The sequence below is a fragment of the Drosophila bipectinata genome, chromosome XL (assembly GCF_030179905.1).
Source record: "Drosophila bipectinata strain 14024-0381.07 chromosome XL, DbipHiC1v2, whole genome shotgun sequence".
Classification (NCBI taxonomy): domain Eukaryota; kingdom Metazoa; phylum Arthropoda; class Insecta; order Diptera; family Drosophilidae; genus Drosophila; species Drosophila bipectinata.
Window position 1 is genome coordinate 2,714,909 of NC_091734.1, and position 20,230 is coordinate 2,735,138.

Genomic DNA, 20,230 nt, shown 5'->3' on the forward strand with positions numbered 1-20,230 from the left:
TTCCTGATCGGATACGAATTGGCAGAGCTATGGCCATCGGAAGGAAAAAAAGTTGTGAAATTGCGAAAACCCACAATTTTGTAGGGGTACCCCTAGGAAAAAATTCGAAAAATTTTAAAACCACATTTAGGCAATGTTTTGAATGAGGAAAGTAGCTTCTGGGTTCGCTGATTACTAAATGGTACTTTATTTCCTGATCGGATACGAATTGGCAGAGCTATGGCCATCGGAAGTTGTGAAATTGCGAAAACCCACAATTTTGTGGGGATACCCCTAGGGAAAAAATGAATCTTAAATTCATACGCACCTGATGGATGTTTTTAAATTTTTATTTTCACTAATTCTTGCAACATTTCATCTTTAATTATACATACATAGGTTCTCATAATTTTTTATAGCTTTTCTTTAATATATATATTTTTATTCCACATGATGGTTTTGTTTTTATATCATTTTTTTGTTTCGCTTTTTATATTTTTATTTCTTTCAATTTGAACAACTTTAAACTTTTTACATCAATTTAATTTCAATGAGTTTTCACTTAGTTTTTGTTTATAAATATAATTTTTTTTCTGTTTAGTTTTTTTAAGAATATAGAGAATGCTGAAAACGGAAAACTTGGTAAAAGGACCCAACGCCTTCAAAGCGGGGCGTGGCGAGTCGAGTTAAGGTGTGTGTGTAGGTTGGTTGGTGTGGGTGTATGTGTGTTTGCGTAAGAGTGTAATTTTTTTTTTGCAATTTTTTGTTGTTGTTGGGAAACCATGGACAAAACTGTTCTCTTATGTACAACGATCTACCGCCGCCTATGCGAATAACTATACATTTCTGATGCCCAGCGGCACATACATCATATTCCGTACATATCGAGCGTGTGTATGGATGGTGTATATATCTATGTTTATGTATATATATATATATATGTATATATATCTCAGAGTGTCAGCGTGTTTGCGACGGGAGGAAGAGAGCAGGATTCACTGGTAGGCTTACAAGCTACCCATCATACAACATGTACAGGACTCTAGAGGTCTACGAACTAAAAAAATTATATAAAATAAAATAAGATGAGGCCTAAGACTCTGCTCCCGTCGAAATATCGGCTAGCTTCTTCGATCGAATGGCAAACAATTCCGTGTTTCATATATATGCTAAGCATGATAAAAAAATTTAATAAACTTTTCACTTAATTGATTAAACAAAAAACATGAATGAAATAATTTCTTTCTAAATAGTGGAAGAATCCAAATAAAACTGGGACTGATATAAATTATATATAAATGTATGTATGTAAAAAAAAATTCCAAAATAAAATAATAAGCTAAAGGCATTTGTTTTTTTATAAAAAAGCTAACGTGAAGCTAAGCCATCTGATAGCGATAGGGTTCTTCAGTGAAAGGACGAAGGAGCGAGGGAGGAAATCAAACCCTACGTAGGAGCTGGGCAAGTGGAGTTAGCTTAATGTGTAGTTGGTTTATCTTTCACATGTATGTATACTTTAGGGCCTATTGTGGGTTTCTTGAATTCATTTTCACTAATTTTTGATAACATGAAGATCTTGTTTGCAATCGGTTAACATCAAATAAGTTTTTAACTGTTGATTAATTACTATATATATATATATATATATAATTTTATATATATATATTATATGCTGTTGCTGCTCTGTATCTGTTGATCCTTGTTGTGACTGGCTCTGTGTGTGTGTGTGGTGTGTGGTGTGTGAGAGTCCTTGTGTTCCTTCTAATGCTCCTGCATCTACTGCTGCTGTCGCCTCTCGTTGCGAAGAGAAGAATCGTAAACATATATGTCTATATATATATATAGATATATACTCCTCGCGTATATATACAATTATATTTTGTATTTTATCATTTAATATAGATTCCTTGCGTGTTTCACATATATATTTTGAAATGTTTCTTTTCATTTATTGCAACTTTTGTTTTGGGGACTTGATCTCTGGATAATTCCCCATTTTGAAATTTACTTCTTAAGCTTCCAACTTTCTTCTTGTATATATATATATATATATGCCTGGTTTCTTGCCATTCACAGTAGCTACTGCCTTATGCTTAACTTCTTCGGCTTCTAGTTTCGGTTTAGGTTCCATTTTTTGTGTTTTTCTTTTTTGGGATTGGGTGGGAGATGTTTTCTTGCCTTTACGTGTTAAATGTGTGCATGCCTAATGGTGTTTATGAACGAGGGTGTTGAGGTGTTGGTTGTTGGTTGTGGGCGTAACAGTGTGATAGTGGACGTGGATTTTGTGGGCGTTTAGTTGCACTACACTCCTCTGACTCATCGCACACCGAGTGCCATTTCCTTTCCGTCCTTCTGGCCTGCCGCTCTCAGCTTAACTTAGTTATCCAGCCATGACTCGCGTCATTCTGTATAATCCCACCAGTCCGTGTCGTAGCCCTCGTGCACGTGTTTTAGCAGAACAGAGCAGCGTTTTTCACAATACCTAACAATCCAAAAAATTCATTATTATAAACAAGAAACTATATTTATATGATAATTATTAAGTACCTGTATTTATCTTGCACTTTCTGCTTAATATCAGCCAAATTTTCAGATGTAATATCACGTTCCAAATACTCGGACAACGTTTCGGTTGCCGACTCCAAATCCTTTTGATTATCCTCGAATATCATGGATTGATTGTTTTTCTTCAAATAATACGCAAACACGTATGTGTACATCAGAGTCTGGCGACACCTGCACAGTATGTCGACAGCCTTTTTCAGAAATTGCACCTGTTGCGATTACACAAAGGGAATTAGTTTGGAGGCCTTAAGGGTCTAAAGCTAGTGATTACCTCAATCCAGGACATGTTGTGCTGTTGCATCTCCTCCATTTTTTGCTTCACAGATGCGTATAATTTGTTCTCAAACTTCATCGACTGCATGTGGTTCATGTAGCGATTGTAGTAGTGAAGGTATCTGTAGAGTGAGAAGAATATTAATGCATCTGAATAGCTAAGATAGGATTAGGATACCCACCTGGCCAGCGAGGAACGCAACTTCTCCTGGGCATCGCGAGCGGACTTGGCCTCGTCCTCATCATACCGATTGCAGTTGTACCAGGACGAACCGTGCGGCTCCCAGGTACTGAGACATACCCAGCAGAACTCGTACTTGCAGTTCTGATTCTTGCAGACCATATGGTTGCAGCCGCCGTCCTTCTCGATGGTCACACTGCACTTGGGACACTCTTTGGTATTGGCCGCAATCCAGTTGGATGTCTCCGAATCGTCGTCGCACTTCTTGATCCACTTCTTTAGCCAACGGCAGCGGACCGGATCGTGCCAGTTCTCGCCGCAGGCGAAGCAGAACACATGGCCGCACTTGCACAGGACGCGACGGGATTCCGCGTAGGGCACCTTCACAGCATAGGTGCAGTCGACGGACGGACACCAGCGCAACAGCTGGTTGCACTCGACAAAGCTGTTGGTGATCAACTGTTGGTATTTGACCCGGACCCGGGCGTCCTGGACCAGCTTGGTGACCGTCACATCGTCCACCAGGATATCACAGCCGTGCGCCGCGCACGATATGGTCTGGCCCAGGCCCTCAGCAACGATCTTCGTTGTTAGATACTCGCGCCAGCAGCTCAGGCAGAACCGATGTGCGCACTCCAGGCCGGTCATTGACTAAAAGATACCATGGATATATAGATTAGTTATAATACTAGTGATAATACTATTTTTAAGACAATAAATACATTCATTTATATTTATATTCATGACTCATACTCGGGGGGGCGGGAGATTATAAGAAATAGGAAACCTGCCAGGGCTGGCATTCACAAAGAATGATATTCCCTAGTTTCTTTTAAGAAGTGTATTCCAAATCAGAAATTATAAATCACACAGGTTAATAATTGATAATTTCTTGACTATAAAATAATTGATAAACAGCCGGACTAATCGGGGTCTTTGAGAAGACGAAACTAAAGTCAATAGGCAGCATTTTGTGATAAGGAAATGAATCTTGTTTGTAGATTGAGGGGTCTCTGGTCTCGGGGCGACTTGCATTCGGATTTGGATGTGGCACACTTACATCTGGCGGGAGCAGAGAGAAGCATATTTCGCACTCTTCGCACTGACTTCGCGTGGTCTGCAACAAAAGATTTCCGGATTAGGTGAAAGCCAAAGTATAACCAGTGGACTTACCTTTTGTCTGATAGCTTCGGGTGCCTTGTTGAAGGGATTTATGACGTGTGCGTCTTTGAAGAACTCCTCGTTGTTGGCATCAAAGTACTTCTCCAGCAGCTTCTCCTTGTCCCACTTGAACTGATTCAGCAGTATCCGCATAATGGGTGTGGGTAGCTGCAGGAACCAAGAAATCAGTTAAGAGAATTGGATTCCCAGTTGGGTGGGGGGAGGAAAGTGGGGTGGCCTGCATCCTAATTGGCCTCGAAGTCAATGCCAAATCATTAGCGATCAGCGACCGAAGATGCTGCTGCTGGCAGACTTGTCAGCGTTTTTAGGGTGGACCAGATTCGGATATGGCAGTGAAGGCGGATGTGGATTGGGGATATGGGAAGATCATTAAAAGGAGGGGAACTATTTTCACTTTTTCTTTCACTTTCCACTCTATTTTTAATTCAAGTTTTTATTATTTTTGTTTAAGATTTATTTAATTTATTAAAAATAAATCATAAATACCAGAAATACTCAGTAAATATATGTATATACCATTGTATATATATACATCGGTGACCTATATTTGAAATTTGATTTAAAAATAGTGACAACGAAAGCTCTTTCTTCTGGAAAAGTGAAAGCAGGACCTGTACGATTTTCCGTTGCTGGCTGATGCGTACGCGGATGCGGATACGGATGTGGATACGGATGTGGATGCGGATATGGATCTAAGCAGAGGCGACCTTGTGTTCCGTTTTCCCTGCCAGCAGCCAGCAACGGATGACCTTCACTTTATCCGAGATCCCAGGCAAAGCGGTGGGATGGCTTTGGTTGTGGGGTGAGGTGGGGGGTGGTGCAAGTGACGATGATGATGGGTGGTGGTGGTGGTGGTGGTGCATGAGATATACACAAACATGCACTTGCATGCACGAAAAGGAGAAAAGGGTGAAAAGGGAAAGGAAGGGGGGGTTGAGGGGGTGGTGTATATATGTAGATTGTGGGGCATTTGCGAAATGCTTTCTGTTTATTACCTTCAGCACCAGATTGACATCGTCGATTATCTCCCGCTGGTGTTGCACAATCTCATCGGTGGTGAGCACCTTGTACTGGTAATCATCCGCGTCCAGCTGGCGCTCCGCAGAGCTGGGCAGGTCCACCTCCATGCCGAAGTCATCGTCGCCATCGTCGCCCGAGGACACGTTGCCCGAGTCGACGTTGTCGCAGAAATCGTTGTCGTTATCCGAGTCCATTTGGGCAATTGGCTATTTTATATGATTTTGGGTTTTGGGTTTTGGTTTGGGTGCTGCTCCTCCTCTTTGTTTTCCTTTCTCAGTTTCTACTTCTCCGCCTCCACCTCCTTCTCCGCTGCTGCTGGTGCTGCTGCTGCGCCACTGCTGCTCGCTCGTTGCTGCTGCGTCGTTTTTCGTCTCTTTTGTTTACGTTTTTATTTGATTTCTTTTTCTTGTCTTGTTGTTGTTCGTGTCTACCTCGAATTTCGCACCAATTGCACTTAAACTATGGGCCTGGCTAATTCCTAAAAACTTATTTGTTGCTGCTGCTACCTAATTTTGATGTTTGTTGGGGTAAAGGCAAGAAATACACAGATGTGAGACTTTTTTTTTTCTATCTCAATATGAGACATGTAGCTATCTCTCCCAGCAAACGGCCACACAGCAGGGCGACAGGGTCACACTTAGCAGTGGCAAACTGCTGATTTAACAGCTGAATGTTAACTAACAGGGCACACAATAACTTGCTTGTTAACCCTCTAGTGCCAAAGATCATACTACTATTTATCTTTTCTCACTTTACATTCTTTGTTCTGGGAAGTCCCGAACTCAAACATACTGCATTATGTTTTGATTTTCTCTTTGTCACAAAAACAAAGAATTTCAATGATGATGAAATCAAAACACAAAGAATTGGAAAACATTAAAACTTTCAAAACTCATACATTAAAAAACAAATGATTTTTTCTCTATTGAAATGGATATTTTATAATAATTTTTTAACACCAATAATTTTTTAAATCATTAAATCATTTGGGCACTAGAGGGTTAAGCAGATGGCACCATTATGTTTTCAAGGCAAAGCTTATGACTTTTTGTTGTTGACTTTTTACGCACTTGCCACAGAAATTAGCATAAGCTGTGCGATCTCGCGTACGAAACACTTGACGACGAGTTCGGTTGCATGACGGCCTCCAGTTTTCCAAATTTAGTTACACGAGCAATTTAAAATATTCATTTCGAAAAAAAACACTTGTATTCGCATTCGAGTGACCGTACTTTTTGCTTTGCCCTTTTTTAAGCTTTTTGCCACTATTTCTTCATGCTTTGAAACACTGTTTATTTAAGAGTTTTCCAACACTTTTTGCTCGACTAGCTTTAAAATATGTTAAGAATACTAAAAAGTGGCAACGCTAGCTGAAAACGAAACTCACCTTATTCCCCACACTAGCCGGTGTGGCAAGGATTGAGAAAAAGCACCTTTTGAAAATTCAATTTCGCGCCAACAAAATGGCTGTCATAAGAGCTCCAGTACGATTTAAAGACAAATTTCGTTTTTCATCGGAGACGGTTTATTGATATTTACATTAAAAAGCTATTTCAATGAGTGCTACGATCATGACTGCTCTCTCGCTCTAATTCGCCAACAGCCGTCTCTCTCTGATCGAATCCTTCGGGAAAGCGAAAGAGATCGCCAATATGTATCTATCTCGCTCGAATTGAAAACGCTTTTCTTTTTCATGGTTATTGAGAGTGTTTCGTATAACGTTGCATGCGTCATACGAAAAAAAATCAATGTTTTTTTCTTTGGTTGCTGGTTAAGGCGCGTAAAACATTACCATTTCATATACATTTTGTATATTTTTTTTTGCAACATTTTGCATGCCTTTCAAGACTTTGTATTTTCATAGCGGCTTGTAAAACGTTGCGTCTTGTTTGTTTTTTTAAAGTTTTCTTTGTTTATTTGTTTGTTTTTTCACGGCACGACATCCGTGTCATACCAGAAAACATTTTTGATCGACTTTCAATCAATCTTATTTCTCTTACATCTCGTAAGACGAATAAAATTTATCATTTCGATTGAATGAAAGCCATTTCGCTTCGAATTCACTTCAGTGAGCGCTCAAAACATTATTTTTCTTTGAAGATCGGTTCGAACGAGTCTCATTTTTTGGCGCTAAGTGTTCGAACCTATCTTCAAAGATACAACTCTTTCCGACCTTACCAGTCAAACGGCCGTTGATAAAACCCTAGAATGAGAAGAAAGTTTTAGATTAGCATACGTGTCCAGTAATCCTAATGGGTGCCACCAAAACACACACACACACGCAGGAAAAATGAAATAAAATTTTTAAAAATTTTTCTCCTAGGAGTTGGAAGCCTAGGAACCCTGGAGGTCGAATGCACTCACATGACGCTGGTTTGAGACTGAAAGAAAAACGAGAAAGAGGGTATTATTAATAGGTCAAGCCACCATTTTGTTTGTCACACACACACATGGATACACACCCATCCATGTGCATGCAAACGAAAGAAGTGGGCATTCTTTACTTACCATGCCAATAGCAACTGTACCACCGTACAAGAACTTGTTAAAGACCCTAATTCACACTCTTTTTTGTCTAAAATTATTGTTGAGAACAATAAAAATAAGGAAAAATAATGAAAAAATACTTTTCTCAACTGCCAATTGATGCGTAACCCAGTGTGTGTGTATACTAGAAACTTATAACCTGTGTTGTGTGTGGTTGTTGGGCAAAATATAAATAAATTCCCAATTTTACAAAGAAAAAACTGAAAATTTCCAAAAGTTTCACCCAAGATGGTTGTGTACCTATTCTCCTGAAGTTAACTATTAACGTCTACTCTCTTTTGGCGGAAAGTCGTAAGATCTAGAGGTGGTCGTTCTTCTAAAAATATCGGCGATTCGCGAAACATCGATAACACAAAAAATAGTGCTTGAAAGTACATAAAAATAGAGATGAGAACTAGAGAAACGGCTAGCTGTTTTAAAGCTATTATCGCAGCATTGGGGAACCGCCACAATTTGGATTTCGATTTTTATGGAAATAGTAGCAATAGTAGCTTCGTTTAATTTATACTCTTTCTTCAGATTAGATCCCTGATTCATAAATGGTACTCCGATTTGGAATCGGACAAGAAATACTAAAGATATCTTCCAAAAAGTGGCGAAAAACAGAATTCTCGATTTTCCAAGGGGTATCATCAGGATTTTGGCCAAAAATTGGGTCGAAATTTTTTTCCTGGGATTTTAAAAATCCTTGGATGCAGATCGACGGGCATTAGATCCCTGATTCATAAATGGTACTCCGTTTTGGAATCGGAGAGGAAATACTAAAGATATCTTCCAAAAAGTGTCAAAAAACAGAATTCGGGATTTTCCAAGGGGTATCATCAGGATTTTGGCCAAAAATTGGGTCGAAATTTTTTTCCTGGGATTTTAAGAATCCTTGGATGCAGATCGACGGGCATTAGATCCCTGATTCATAAATGGTACTCCGTTTTGAAATCGGACAAGAATTACTAAAGATATCTTCCAAAAAGTGACAAAAAACAGAATTCTGGATTTTCCAAGGGGTATCATCAGGATTTTGGCCAAAAATTGGGTCAACATTTTTTTTTGATGATTTTTAGAATCCTTGGATGCAGATCGACGGGCATTAGATCCCTGATTCATAAATGGTACTCCGATTTGGAATCGGACAAGAATTACTAAAGATATCTTCCAAAAAGTGCCAAAAAACAGAATTCTGGATTTTCCAAGGGGTATCATCAGGATTTTGGCCAAAAATTGGGTCGAAATTTTTTTCCTGGGATTTTAAGAATCCTTGGATGCAGATCGACGGGCATTAGATCCCTGATTCATAAATGGTACTCCGATTTGGAATCGGACAAGAATTACTAAAGATATCTTCCAAAAAGTGCCAAAAAACAGAATTCTGGATTTTCCAAGGGGTATCATCAGGATTTTGGCCAAAAATTGGGTCGAAATTTTTTTCCTGGGATTTTAAGAATCCTTGGATGCAGATCGACGGGCATTAGATCCCTGATTCATAAATGGTACTCCGTTTTGGAATCGGAAAAGAAATACTAAAGATATCTTCCAAAAAGTGCCAAAAAACAGAATTCTGGATTTTCCAAGGGGTATCATCAGGATTTTGGCCAAAAATTGGGTCGAAATTTTTTTCCTGGGATTTTAAGAATCCTTGGATGCAGATCGACGGGCATTAGATCCCTGATTCATAAATGGTACTCCGATTTGGAATCGGACAAGAATTACTAAAGATATCTTCCAAAAAGTGACAAAAAACAGAATTCTGGATTTTCCAAGGGGTATCATCAGGATTTTGGCCAAAAATTGGGTCGAAATTTTTTTCCTGGGATTTTAAGAATCCTTGGATGCAGATCGACGGGCATTAGATCCCTGATTCATAAATGGTACTCCGTTTTGGAATCGGAAAAGAAATACTAAAGATATCTTCCAAAAAGTGCCAAAAAACAGAATTCTGGATTTTCCAAGGGGTATCATCAGGATTTTGGCCAAAAATTGGGTCGAAATTTTTTTCCTGGGATTTTAAGAATCCTTGGATGCAGATCGACGGGCATTAGATCCCTGATTCATAAATGGTACTCCGATTTGGAATCGGACAAGAATTACTAAAGATATCTTCCAAAAAGTGCCAAAAAACAGAATTCTGGATTTTCCAAGGGGTATCATCAGGATTTTGGCCAAAAATTGGGTCGAAATTTTTTTCCTGGGATTTTAAGAATCCTTGGATGCAGATCGACGGGCATTAGATCCCTGATTCATAAATGGTACTCCGTTTTGAAATCGGATAAGAATTACTAAAGATATCTTCCAAAAAGTGACAAAAAACAGAATTCGGGATTTTCCAAGGGGTATCATCAGGATTTTGGCCAAAAATTGGGTCGAAATTTTTTTCCTGGCATTTTAAGAATCCTTGGATGCAGATCGACGGGCATTAGATCCCTGATTCATAAATGGTACTCCGTTTTGGAATCGGACAAGAATTACTAAAGATATCTTCCAAAAAGTGACAAAAAACAGAATTCTGGATTTTCCAAGGGGTATCATCAGGATTTTGGCCAAAAATTGGGTCAACATTTTTTTTTGATGATTTTTAGAATCCTTGGATGCAGATCGACGGGCATTAGATCCCTGATTCATAAATGGTACTCCGATTTGGAATCGGACAAGAATTACTAAAGATATCTTCCAAAAAGTGACAAAAAACAGAATTCTGGATTTTCCAAGGGGTATCATCAGGATTTTGGCCAAAAATTGGGTCGAAATTTTTTTCCTGGGATTTTAAGAATCCTTGGATGCAGATCGACGGGCATTAGATCCCTGATTCATAAATGGTACTCCGATTTGGAATCGGACAAGAATTACTAAAGATATCTTCCAAAAAGTGACAAAAAACAGAATTCTGAATTTTCCAAGGGGTATCATCAGGATTTTGGCCAAAAATTGGGTCGAAATTTTTTTCCTGGGATTTTAAGAATCCTTGGATGCAGATCGACGGGCATTAGATCCCTGATTCATAAATGGTACTCCGTTTTGGAATCGGAAAATAAATACTAAAGATATCTTCCAAAAAGTGCCAAAAAACAGAATTCGGGATTTTCCAAGGGGTATCATCAGGATTTTGGCCAAAAATTGGGTCGAAATTTTTTTCCTGGGATTTTAAGAATCCTTGGATGCAGATCGACGGGCATTAGATCCCTGATTCATAAATGGTACTCAGTTTTGGAATCGGACAAGAATTACTAAAGATATCTTCCAAAAAGTGACAAAAAACAGAATTCGGGATTTTCCAAGGGGTATCATCAGGATTTTGGCCAAAAATTGGGTCGAAATTTTTTTCCTGGGATTTTAAGAATCCTTGGATGCAGATCGACGGGCATTAGATCCCTGATTCATAAATGGTACTCAGTTTTGGAATCGGACAAGAATTACTAAAGATATCTTCCAAAAAGTGACAAAAAACAGAATTCGGGATTTTCCAAGGGGTATCATTAGGATTTTGGCCAAAAATTGGGTCGAAATTTTTTTCCTGGGATTTTAAGAATCCTTGGATGCAGATCGACGGGCATTAGATCCCTGATTCATAAATGGTACTCAGTTTTGGAATCGGACAAGAATTACTAAAGATATCTTCCAAAAAGTGACAAAAAACAGAATTCGGGATTTTCCAAGGGGTATCATTAGGATTTTGGCCAAAAATTGGGTCGAAATTTTTTTCCTGGGATTTTAAGAATCCTTGGATGCAGATCGACGGGCATTAGATCCCTGATTCATAAATGGTAATCCGTTTTGGAATCGGACAAGAAATACTAAAGATATCTTCCAAAAAGCGGCGAGAAACAGAATTCTCGATTTTCCAAGGGGTATCATCAGGATTTTGGCCAAAAATTGGGTCAAATTTTTTTTCCAGGGATTTTAAGAATCCTTGGATGCAGATCGACGCAGATTCATAAATGGTACTCCGATTTGGAATCGGTTTCGAAATACCAAAGATATGAGCCAAAAAGTATCAAAAAACAGAATACGTTCAAAGAAACAAATATTCTTAACCTATCGATATTTTCTCATCTCTAATGTTGGCAACATCGATAACAGATAGTGCTGGATAGTTTGAAAAAATAGAGATGAGCTCTTCTAGCTAATTTAAGGCCATTATCGCATCGCTGGTAAGCCGTTGCATTTTTGAATTTGATTTTAGGACCAAAATAATAGTTCCTCGTTAAAAAAAGACCCCCAAACAATTTATTCAGTTTTTGGAATTCAATCAGTCGTTTACTCCACTCCCTCCCAGAGTTCCCATTCCCATTGGCATGCCCATCCCCACGTCCATGTCCATGTCCTTGCCGCCGGAAGATGCCAGGACACCAAGCAGTAGCTCGCCCTTGTCTTTCCGCTTGCTGGGGCGCACTTTCTTCTGCTGTTGCAGGGCAGCCACCTGGGCAGCGTGCATCTGGCGGCGATGCTTGTGCATGTTACCCGAATTCTTGAAAGTCCGTTCACAGAAGGCGCACTCGTACAGATCCTGGCCCGTATGAGTGGCTGTGTGCTCTTCCAGGCCTCGACTGCTCTTGAACTCCTTGCCACAGTGGGAGCACTTGTGATACTCCTTTGGATGGTGGTAACGAATGTGCGCAGCCAACTTGGCCCTGGAGTCCTTCACGAGGCCGCACTGCTCGCACTTCCATTGCCGGAGCGATGCAGCGTCCAGATGCATGTACATGTGCTTGCGCAGGCTGTTCTCGTCGCTCAGCCATGTCTGGCACTGTTGGCACTGCACCTCCGGCAGCTGGGAGCCCTCCCGATGCACGGTTCGCTTGTGCACCAATAGATTCTGTTTCGTCTTGAACTTGGAGCCGCACGAGTCGCATATGAAGGGCACAAAACTGGGATCGTGGGTGCGACGCATGTGTAACCGCAGATCCACGGCAGTGCGGAAGCTAACAAAGGAGAGGATTGGTTTTATTGAAAATCAGGACTTGGAAAATGAAACTTACGATCTGTCGCAGTGTTTGCACTGCTCCTTGCGCTCCTGCTGGTGCACCCGGGCGTGAATGGTGAGCAGAAACTGTTTGGAGAATCTTTTGGAGCACTTGTCGCAGGCAAAGACACAGGCTTCGTCATTGGAGTGGAAGCGCAGCATGTGCACATCGTAACTAATCCGGCTCACCAGCTGCTTGGAGCATATCTTGCACCTGAAGTAGTCCGGATCGTTGTGCATGCGCAGGTGGTCGACGTAGAGAGCCCGCTTCTTGTAGCGCCGCTGGCAGCACACCACATATCCCTGGGACTGGTGGTGATTGCGGAAATGGCGCTTCAGTTCGGCAAAGTTCTGGAACTGGCCGTCGTCACTGCCGCAGAGGTTGCACTCCAAACGCCCATGACTCGCAATGTAGCTGTCCATTTCATGACTGCTGCTGGTGCGGCTTTCAGGATCCACCGCTGGATCTGTTTCTTGCTCCTCATCCTCGTCTCCGTCCTCATCCTCCTCCACCGGCTGCCGCTTGGGTTTGACCTTGCTCTTAACTGATCTGGTCTTTGGAGCAGACCGGGGACGCATACTGCGCCGTATGGGCGATGGCAGGCGAACTTTTCCCTTTGCCTGGCTGCTGCTGGCATCCACGTCGATCTCGTTGAACTCCTCAGTGTCCGGCCCTGCCGGACTAACATCGATCTCTGGCTCGCACAGAATTTGCGCCTTAGTGTCGTCGTCCTCGGAAAAGGGTTCCTGCTTCAGCTGCGGCAGGCCCAGCTGTTTTTTCATCACCATCGAGCAGAACTGCTCGAAATCGGCCAACTGCTGCCAGCACTGGGTGCAGAGGCACTTGGACACCGCGTCATTTGGCAGGAGCTGAGGGGAACGGGTTAATCGTAAACATCTGTGCAGCGGAATTCCATGAATCCCACACTTACCACCATCTGCAGGTGCTTTTCAATCAGCCCGGCCAAGTTGGTGGAGGCCCCAGCGAAGTCGGCGGCATCTTCCTGGTCGAAGATCGGCACACTGTGCTCCGCCTCGTCCAGACACAGGCGGCATATCATTTTTCATACGTATGGCTAAGGCAGGGCGAATAATTAATTAAATTAATTTCCCAGGCAAATAGTTCAGTTTGTGAGAGGTCGTGCCAGGGTTGCCGGACTGCGGGTCGGAATCTGACCTCCCAGAGATGGCACAGATATTGAGATCCAAAATGGGAATAACAATTATTCGAATTATTCTTTAAAATTATTATTCTTTCTTAAAAATTAAAATTGTTTAAGGCATTAGTTGAATCTGAGTAAATATCTCAGGTAAAACGAAGGATCTCTATATATCTCAAGCCATAAAAAGCTAAACTTTCCCGCTAAAAATGTGGCAGCACTGACAGCAACAAAAATGAGCGAGAAGAAGAGGGAGGGCAGACATAGTGTCCGAGGAAGAGGAAGCTGAAGCCGCTAATCCAGAAAACAAGAAGTAACAATATTATAATTTGAATTTTTGGCTCACCAAGCTCAGCATGACCGTTTCCAACACAGTGGACCAATACACAGTGCTCAGCGGCGACCGCTCCAAAATCAAGGACCTCCTCTGCAATCGACTAACCGAGTGCGGCTGGCGGGACGAAGTGCGTCTGCTTTGTAGGACCATTCTGCTGGAGAAGGGCACCGGCAACAGCTTCACTGTTGAGCAGCTCATCACTGAGGTGACGCCCAAGGCGCGCACCCTCGTCCCAGATGCCGTCAAGAAAGAACTCCTCATGAAAATCCGCACCATACTCACCGAGAACGAGAGCGAAATCGAGGATGCGGAGGAGCCCTAGAAAGTCCGGACATTCTCCAGCATGTATCCCACAGGAATCTAAAATTTTCATTAGTTAATTAAGTTTATCGGTCGAATGGAGCCGAAGGTTTTTTTTTTTTAAAGCTAGAAATATTTATTCCCCGTGACATCGGCCCATCATTATATCCGCAATGAGTAATAAACCAAGCTATCATTATTTACCACCAACCGATCCAATGTAAACTATTAGACGTAGGTAACCACCAACTCGATCTGCCTGTAAGCATTTTTCCTTTTTTTTGTATAAATAATATTTTAAAAGTAAGCAATTAAAGTTTACAATAATTACTGTTGTTTATTTGTACGGCTTTACACATAAATCATGACGGTCGTGGATGTATTCAGTCGGGCGTGGGACATACGGAACTATTGCTGGCAAATTCAAAGGCCTCCGGATCGGGTATTTCAATGAGGGACTTGGGCACCACCACGTTCAGTTGCGGGGCGACCATACTGGGCAGCATATTACCGGTTACCGGGGCTGGGACTGTTCCCGGGGCTGTTAAGATCGGACCTGGACCTGATCCTGATCCTGATCCTACTCCCTGTACCCCCACCCCACCTAACCCAACTGCCTGTGGAATCATTTGCTGGACTTGAGCGGATGCAGCAATGGCTGCAATACTGCTGCTCGGCTGTGTGTACTTGCGAACCCACTCGTTCGGGTGCATCTTCTTCTTGTGGTTGTGCATGTTGGCGTGGGACTTGAAGGTGCGCGTGCAGAACTGGCACTGGTACAAATCGATGCCAGTGTGGGTGGCCATGTGCTCCTGGGGAAAATATAGAGAAGGGTTAACTGAAAGCCAGGATTAGGGAGGGAGGGATACTTACGGATAAGGCCCGGGGCAGCTTAAACTCCTTGTCGCACAGGGTGCACTTGTGCCGCTTGGCGGAGTGGTGGTACCGCATGTGGCTGCTGAGTGCGGCACGGGATGACTTCTCTGCATTGCAGAGGAGGCATCTGTACTTAGTGTCGCCGTCGCGATCATCGTGGCGAGCCAGATGCTTGCGCAGGCTCCGCTCGTCCCGCAGCCAGCGGCCGCACAGGGTACACTGCACCTCCGCCACTGGCCCGTCCGGATGCAGGGCCTTCTTGTGGATGAGGAAGTTGGCCTTCGAACGGAAATGTGTGCCGCAAATGTCGCAGATGATGGGCGTGAAGTCTGCAGCATGCATGCGCTTAACATGAGCACTCAGCTCGAATTTGGTGCGGAATCTGCAAGGAAGAGAGGTATTATTATTTTGGAACTTAAAGAATGGCTTATAAATAGAAGGAGTGGGTTATGTTTGAAATAAAAGGTTTATAACATTACAAACCGATACAATAATACTATACGGAATCAGGGGCTTTGGGGATTTGCGACTCACGTCTTGCCGCAGGTGTCGCACACCTCGGGCCGTTCGGTGCCCTTGTGGCCCTTGAGATGCATGGTCAGCAGGAATTTCTTGGCGAAGCGCGCCTCACAGATGGCGCACTGATGGACCAACTCCTGCTGCTGGGAGTGGAAGCGCAGCATGTGCATCACTTGGCTGTTACGATTGAGGAAGTTCTTGCGGCAGCTCTGACAGCTGAAGTATTGCGGATCTTTGTGGCAGTGCAAGTGGTCCACGTAGAGAGTACGCTTCTTGTACCGATTATTGCAGCACTTAACATAGCCGGTGCAGTCGTGCTCCACGCGAAAGTGGCGCTTGAGATCGTTGAAGTCCTCCAGCGGAGCGGCGCACAGGGCGCAATCAAGCTTTACGTTTGCAGCTATGTAGTCGTCCATCTCCTTGATGCTGCTGCGTTTAACGGGCGCCTCCTCGCCATCCTCGTCGCCGCCGTTTGTTCGCTTCTTTTTCGTTGCGGACTTGGGACGTCCACGCTTAGCGCTGGGCATGGCCTTTTCCTCCACCTCCGACGAATCACCATCGTCCTCATGCTCCTGCTCCTCCTTTTCGTCTGGCGAATCGCCTCCGCTGGTGCGCTTTAGTTCCCGCATTCTAGCTCGAGATTCTCGCAGTGACAGCTCTGAAATGTTGCTCTTGGCTTGCTGCTGCTGCTTACGTTTTTCATATTTTCGTTTTATGATTTGCTGGGTCTGCTGTAGTGGTGTTTTCCGGGGCCTACCGCGCGGCCGTGGCTTCACCGGATCCGGAACAGGCTCTGGTTCCGGATCGCTGTCTGGTTGAAACTCTGGATCAAAGGTGTCGTCGCCGCAGTCACTGCCATCGGCCATGGCATCAATCACCGGCTCGCACAGTATGTGATCCTTGATGTCGTCGCCCTCGAAGCTCACCTTCGGCTCGATGGGCGACTCTGTGTTCCATACGACCAATGCTGGCTCTGGCATATCGGGTAGCTCCGGCAGTTCTGTCTTCAGCTCCAGGGAGCGCTGCTTGTCGGCCACCATCGTGCAAAAGCGCTCGAAGTCCGCCAGCTGCTGCCAGCAGCTATTGCACAGGCACGTGGACACAGCATCGTTGGCTGCCAACTACGGAGAAATGGGAGTAGTTTAAAAAAGCTGGGCTTTCCGTGGAGCATCCTCCGCCCCCCCCTTGAAGAACTTACCACCAACTGCAGGTGCCGCTCTATCAGCTCAGCCAGCTGCCGTAGTGCCGGCTGCACCACCACCGACTCCTGTTCACCAAATATGGGCACCCCGTGCTCAGCATCCTCCAGACAGAGTCGGCATATCATCATAAAATGGAGACACAATTGCAATTGGATAAATGCAAGCTGCCGCAGCTGTTTTTGAGTCGTTGCTGAGTTGTTGCCAGGGGCGTTGCCGGACTGTCGGCAAGAACGAGCTGCCACCTAATGAGAAAAAATTGATCTAAAGTTTTGGTTGGGCGGGGAAGTCCCCTAAAATGAAGTTAATTTAAGTACCTTAAGTAGTTTAACAAGTTTACCCTTAATTAAGTTATCCCTTAATGTTAAATTATGTTAATATCATTGGTTAAAAATAAAATTACTTTTAGAAAGGAACTGGAATTTTTTTTATTGAAATATTATGAGAGCTACGCTTGACGAAAGACTTCTATTGGCACAACAAATTTAGATACAAGCTTCAAAAGATCAATCTGAGACCATATGGATCTACATTCCGCCGGAAAAATAGTCGCACGAAGCACATCCCGGACATTTAAGTGTTTCTGATTGACTCCATACACTGATCGTAATCTTGCATGAGACCTGGATTCTCGATGTCAGGCGACTGGCTTCGTTTGGGCTTCGGCGGGGTTTGGGGCTTCTCCTTCCGTCGGACAAGGCTATGGCGTTCGGGGTAAAGCAACAGCTCCGAATCGGAGTCGTTCACCAGATCAACATCGTTTGTTTCAAGATTGCTGTCTATATCCTCGGAATTTTTTTGACCTTCCTCCTCCAAAGAGTTGGTTTTTTTCCCGGATTCTACCAGACGCTTCTTTTTGAGCCGTCGCTGGGCAATCACTTTGGCCACAATGTCCTCGATGCTGGGAGTGATTTGGAGGGCAGAACGATGGCCACGTGTTAGGAAGCAGCTGTCGGCAAACGACATGAATTGGCCTAGACAAGAGCCCACAATCTGGCTTAGGAAATCACTGCCTGTTAGGGTGGCGTGGCTTAGGGCCCGGTCGATGCAGGTCTCGTTGCTGCTGAAGAAGGAGCGCAGGAACTCCTCATAGATGATTTGGTTGCCACCGCCAAGGGATGGCAGCAGCCACAAGAGGTACACCAGCTTCATCTCGTTCAGTAAGGGCACAAACGGGGCCAGGCCGGAGGTTAGAAAGTCAAAAACTAGGAAGACTCCGTAGACAATCCAGTAGGACAACCAGATGCGAAGATCCTCCTCATTGAGCCGCTGCGAGTCAAGGACCTTGAAGGAGGCGAATGCCGGGTAAAGACAGCCCACCACCATAGACAATAGTCGCACCGCGGTCGAATAGAACATTGTTTCAATTTTGGGACAGATTTACAAATTTTGAATGCAACAACAATTATGGATTTTTATTTCGGTCTAGTCTGAACAATAATTTGCTTTGTAATGAATGTTTCTCTGCTTGTTTTATGTATTTAAAAATCTCAAGGATAGCTTGATTTTCATTTTAATTTATTTTTTGAAAATCGGATTTTTAGAACAAAAAATTAAGTGGCATCTCTGTAAATAGTACTGAACAGCCCCATTATGGTGACATTTTGCAACACTGAAATCGGTATGTTGTGATGGAATTTGAAAAAATGGACGCGCAGGATAAAACAAATAATATAAGCAACTCGGATCCCGAAAGAGCCAATGTCAGCAATGCTAACAAATCCTGGGCCGACACTTCTGCAGTCGACTTCAACGATGTGACGGAACAACTGGAAAGAACTCTTAAGGGAGTTACTCAGGACTCCCGAAGGAGGAGTCTCTTTAACAACAATGTGGTTAACTGTAAGGATAAGACGACCTCTTCGATCTAATTATCAAGTCCTTGACGTTTATTGTTTTGCAGTTAGTGAGGTAGGCTCAAAAGTGGACGAGGTTGAGAACTACAAGAAGCGGGAGCTGCAGAAGCAGCAAAACTTTATCAACTTTGTGCTACAGGCGGCAGATAATTTGAAGCATCTGCCACCCGAAGATCCTAGGCTGGAGCCCAGCGAGGAGCATCAGCGCTATCTCAAGGAGGGTCCTAACACCGAGAACTTTATACGTGGATCTGTGGAGTTCATGAAGAATGCAAACCGATATCTAAGAGAGATGTCCGAGGCCCTGGAGTTACAGGCATCTATCTCGGAATTGAGCCAGTGCGCTTTGGACGATCTGGCCAGTAAGGCCATCCACCAGAACCTGGCCAGGACATCAAAGAATAATTAGATAATAAATGTTACTACCAGAATAGCAGCGCAGTTTTTAGTCAAGTTAACAAGTGATGTATATATTTAATAGTCTAGCAAGGTATACGATCTAATGTAGATTGAGCTGCTTTTATTCCTTATTCCAGGCCGCCAAGTACTTCATGAGGTCCGTAAGGCTCTCAAAGTCGGTTCGGCTCGTGGGTGGCTCGTCCTTGGTGATGCGCGGCAGTGCATTGCCCATTTTCATACGAAACTCTTCGAACTGAAAGGCATAACATTAATACAAATGAACGTGGAATACTATTCACGTGGGACGAACATCTTTAGCTCCGCTCAGTTTCCAGAATCCGTAGCAAAAGGCGCCGGTGCCAAGGACGGCGTACAGAGTTCCCCAGCCCAGGGCACGCATTGCCAGTGTGGTCCCTTCATCCATTAGAATAATACCCTGCCGTGTGCCAGCCTGCTGTAGTACCTTGTTGTCGGCCTTCTTCGCTGTGGCCAGGGTTTTCGAGAATCCAAACAGGGCCGACACGCCGCCAACGAGGCCAAGAAAGGCAGCGGCTGCGGGGGATATGGAACCTTTAGTAGTGCATTAGGTTGGATTGCATCCAATACTCACCCTGAATGCGAAACTTGCGCCGCTTCTCGGCTTCCACCGGATCCACGCTGGAGCCAGCGTCGCTCATTGTAGCACCACTGCGATCCTTCGGCTTTTGCGACTCCGACTCCGGATTATTGGCGTAATTCCCACGGAATTACGGAAAAATCGGACCGGAACAGCTGATTGCTTGACCGTTTTTTGACCGGGTGTAAAGTTGGCAGCACTGGAAACAGGGTTGAAAAATAAGTGTTGTAAAACATGTAAAACTCAAACTGTTATCGATAACTCGAT

At 43.5% G+C, this 20,230-nt stretch overlaps 7 protein-coding genes across 8 annotated transcripts; 2 read left to right on the forward strand and 5 right to left on the reverse strand.

Moving 5' to 3' along the window:
• Window positions 1-313: 313 nt before the first annotated feature.
• On the reverse strand, window positions 314-8,078 carry ari-1 (E3 ubiquitin-protein ligase ariadne-1). The gene is made up of 10 exons (XM_017234233.3): window positions 7,988-8,078; window positions 6,588-7,403; window positions 6,271-6,529; window positions 5,176-5,706; window positions 4,172-4,327; window positions 4,059-4,115; window positions 3,000-3,649; window positions 2,816-2,939; window positions 2,527-2,753; window positions 314-2,461 (listed from the first exon to the last, which is right to left on the reverse strand). The coding sequence occupies exons 4-10, from the start codon at window positions 5,392-5,394 to the stop codon at window positions 2,380-2,382; spliced, it is 1,515 nt and encodes a 504-aa protein (XP_017089722.1). The 5' UTR covers window positions 5,395-5,706; window positions 6,271-6,529; window positions 6,588-7,403; window positions 7,988-8,078; the 3' UTR covers window positions 314-2,379.
• Window positions 8,079-11,942: 3,864 nt separating this feature from the next.
• LOC108120478 (transcription factor grauzone) lies at window positions 11,943-13,874 on the reverse strand. The gene is made up of 3 exons (XM_017234175.3): window positions 13,634-13,874; window positions 12,718-13,571; window positions 11,943-12,660 (listed from the first exon to the last, which is right to left on the reverse strand). The coding sequence occupies exons 1-3, from the start codon at window positions 13,760-13,762 to the stop codon at window positions 11,988-11,990; spliced, it is 1,656 nt and encodes a 551-aa protein (XP_017089664.2). The 5' UTR covers window positions 13,763-13,874; the 3' UTR covers window positions 11,943-11,987.
• Window positions 13,875-14,027: 153 nt separating this feature from the next.
• Window positions 14,028-14,790, forward strand: e(y)2 (enhancer of yellow 2). Of its 2 annotated transcripts, XM_017234274.3 has the most exons (2): window positions 14,028-14,174; window positions 14,237-14,784. In XM_017234274.3, coding segments are annotated over exons 1-2 (285 nt in total). In that variant the 5' UTR covers window positions 14,028-14,173; the 3' UTR covers window positions 14,521-14,784. The 2 variants fall into 2 exon arrangements, with proteins under 2 accessions (XP_017089763.1, XP_017089760.1); XM_017234271.3 differs by having other exon boundaries at window positions 14,117-14,790.
• A 19-nt stretch (window positions 14,791-14,809) lies between these two features.
• Window positions 14,810-17,320, reverse strand: LOC108120552 (transcription factor grauzone). The gene is made up of 4 exons (XM_017234270.3): window positions 17,092-17,320; window positions 15,909-17,014; window positions 15,372-15,756; window positions 14,810-15,310 (listed from the first exon to the last, which is right to left on the reverse strand). The coding sequence occupies exons 1-4, from the start codon at window positions 17,221-17,223 to the stop codon at window positions 14,882-14,884; spliced, it is 2,052 nt and encodes a 683-aa protein (XP_017089759.2). The 5' UTR covers window positions 17,224-17,320; the 3' UTR covers window positions 14,810-14,881.
• A 175-nt stretch (window positions 17,321-17,495) lies between these two features.
• Window positions 17,496-18,562, reverse strand: Reepl1 (Receptor accessory protein like 1). The gene has a single exon (XM_017234195.3). The coding sequence runs from the start codon at window positions 18,449-18,451 to the stop codon at window positions 17,666-17,668; it is 786 nt and encodes a 261-aa protein (XP_017089684.2). The 5' UTR covers window positions 18,452-18,562; the 3' UTR covers window positions 17,496-17,665.
• A 114-nt stretch (window positions 18,563-18,676) lies between these two features.
• On the forward strand, window positions 18,677-19,379 carry Kmn1 (kinetochore Mis12-Ndc80 network component 1). Its single transcript, XM_017234207.3, has 2 exons — window positions 18,677-18,934; window positions 18,996-19,379. Exons 1-2 carry the CDS (start codon window positions 18,724-18,726, stop codon window positions 19,355-19,357), a joined length of 573 nt encoding a protein of 190 aa, XP_017089696.2. The 5' UTR covers window positions 18,677-18,723; the 3' UTR covers window positions 19,358-19,379.
• On the reverse strand, window positions 19,354-20,166 carry LOC108120504 (transmembrane protein 242). Its single transcript, XM_017234208.3, has 3 exons — window positions 19,958-20,166; window positions 19,658-19,899; window positions 19,354-19,600 (listed from the first exon to the last, which is right to left on the reverse strand). Exons 1-3 carry the CDS (start codon window positions 20,022-20,024, stop codon window positions 19,469-19,471), a joined length of 441 nt encoding a protein of 146 aa, XP_017089697.1. The 5' UTR covers window positions 20,025-20,166; the 3' UTR covers window positions 19,354-19,468.
• Between the last annotated feature and the right edge of the window lie 64 nt (window positions 20,167-20,230).

Coding starts and splice junctions, on each gene's coding strand:
- ari-1 (XM_017234233.3), bottom strand. CDS start 5,394: ATGGACTCGGATAACGACAACGATTTCTGCGACAACGTCGACTCGGGC. Junction 4,328..5,175: donor ATGTCAATCTGGTGCTGAAG/GTAATAAACAGA, acceptor TGGTTCCTGCAG/CTACCCACACCCATTATGCG. Junction 2,754..2,815: donor ACAACATGTCCTGGATTGAG/GTAATCACTAGC, acceptor TAATCGCAACAG/GTGCAATTTCTGAAAAAGGC.
- LOC108120478 (XM_017234175.3), bottom strand. CDS start 13,762: ATGATATGCCGCCTGTGTCTGGACGAGGCGGAGCACAGTGTGCCGATC. Junction 13,572..13,633: donor AAAAGCACCTGCAGATGGTG/GTAAGTGTGGGA, acceptor CGTTCCCCTCAG/CTCCTGCCAAATGACGCGGT. Junction 12,661..12,717: donor TGCAAACACTGCGACAGATC/GTAAGTTTCATT, acceptor CTCCTTTGTTAG/CTTCCGCACTGCCGTGGATC.
- LOC108120552 (XM_017234270.3), bottom strand. CDS start 17,223: ATGATGATATGCCGACTCTGTCTGGAGGATGCTGAGCACGGGGTGCCC. Junction 15,757..15,908: donor TGCGACACCTGCGGCAAGAC/GTGAGTCGCAAA, acceptor TCTTCCTTGCAG/ATTCCGCACCAAATTCGAGC. Junction 15,311..15,371: donor AGCTGCCCCGGGCCTTATCC/GTAAGTATCCCT, acceptor TATTTTCCCCAG/GAGCACATGGCCACCCACAC.
- Reepl1 (XM_017234195.3), bottom strand. CDS start 18,451: ATGTTCTATTCGACCGCGGTGCGACTATTGTCTATGGTGGTGGGCTGT.
- Kmn1 (XM_017234207.3), top strand. CDS start 18,724: ATGGAATTTGAAAAAATGGACGCGCAGGATAAAACAAATAATATAAGC. Junction 18,935..18,995: donor TAACAACAATGTGGTTAACT/GTAAGGATAAGA, acceptor ATTGTTTTGCAG/TTAGTGAGGTAGGCTCAAAA.
- LOC108120504 (XM_017234208.3), bottom strand. CDS start 20,024: ATGAGCGACGCTGGCTCCAGCGTGGATCCGGTGGAAGCCGAGAAGCGG. Junction 19,900..19,957: donor GCGCAAGTTTCGCATTCAGG/GTGAGTATTGGA, acceptor TATCCCCCGCAG/CCGCTGCCTTTCTTGGCCTC. Junction 19,601..19,657: donor AACTGAGCGGAGCTAAAGAT/GTTCGTCCCACG, acceptor TATGCCTTTCAG/TTCGAAGAGTTTCGTATGAA.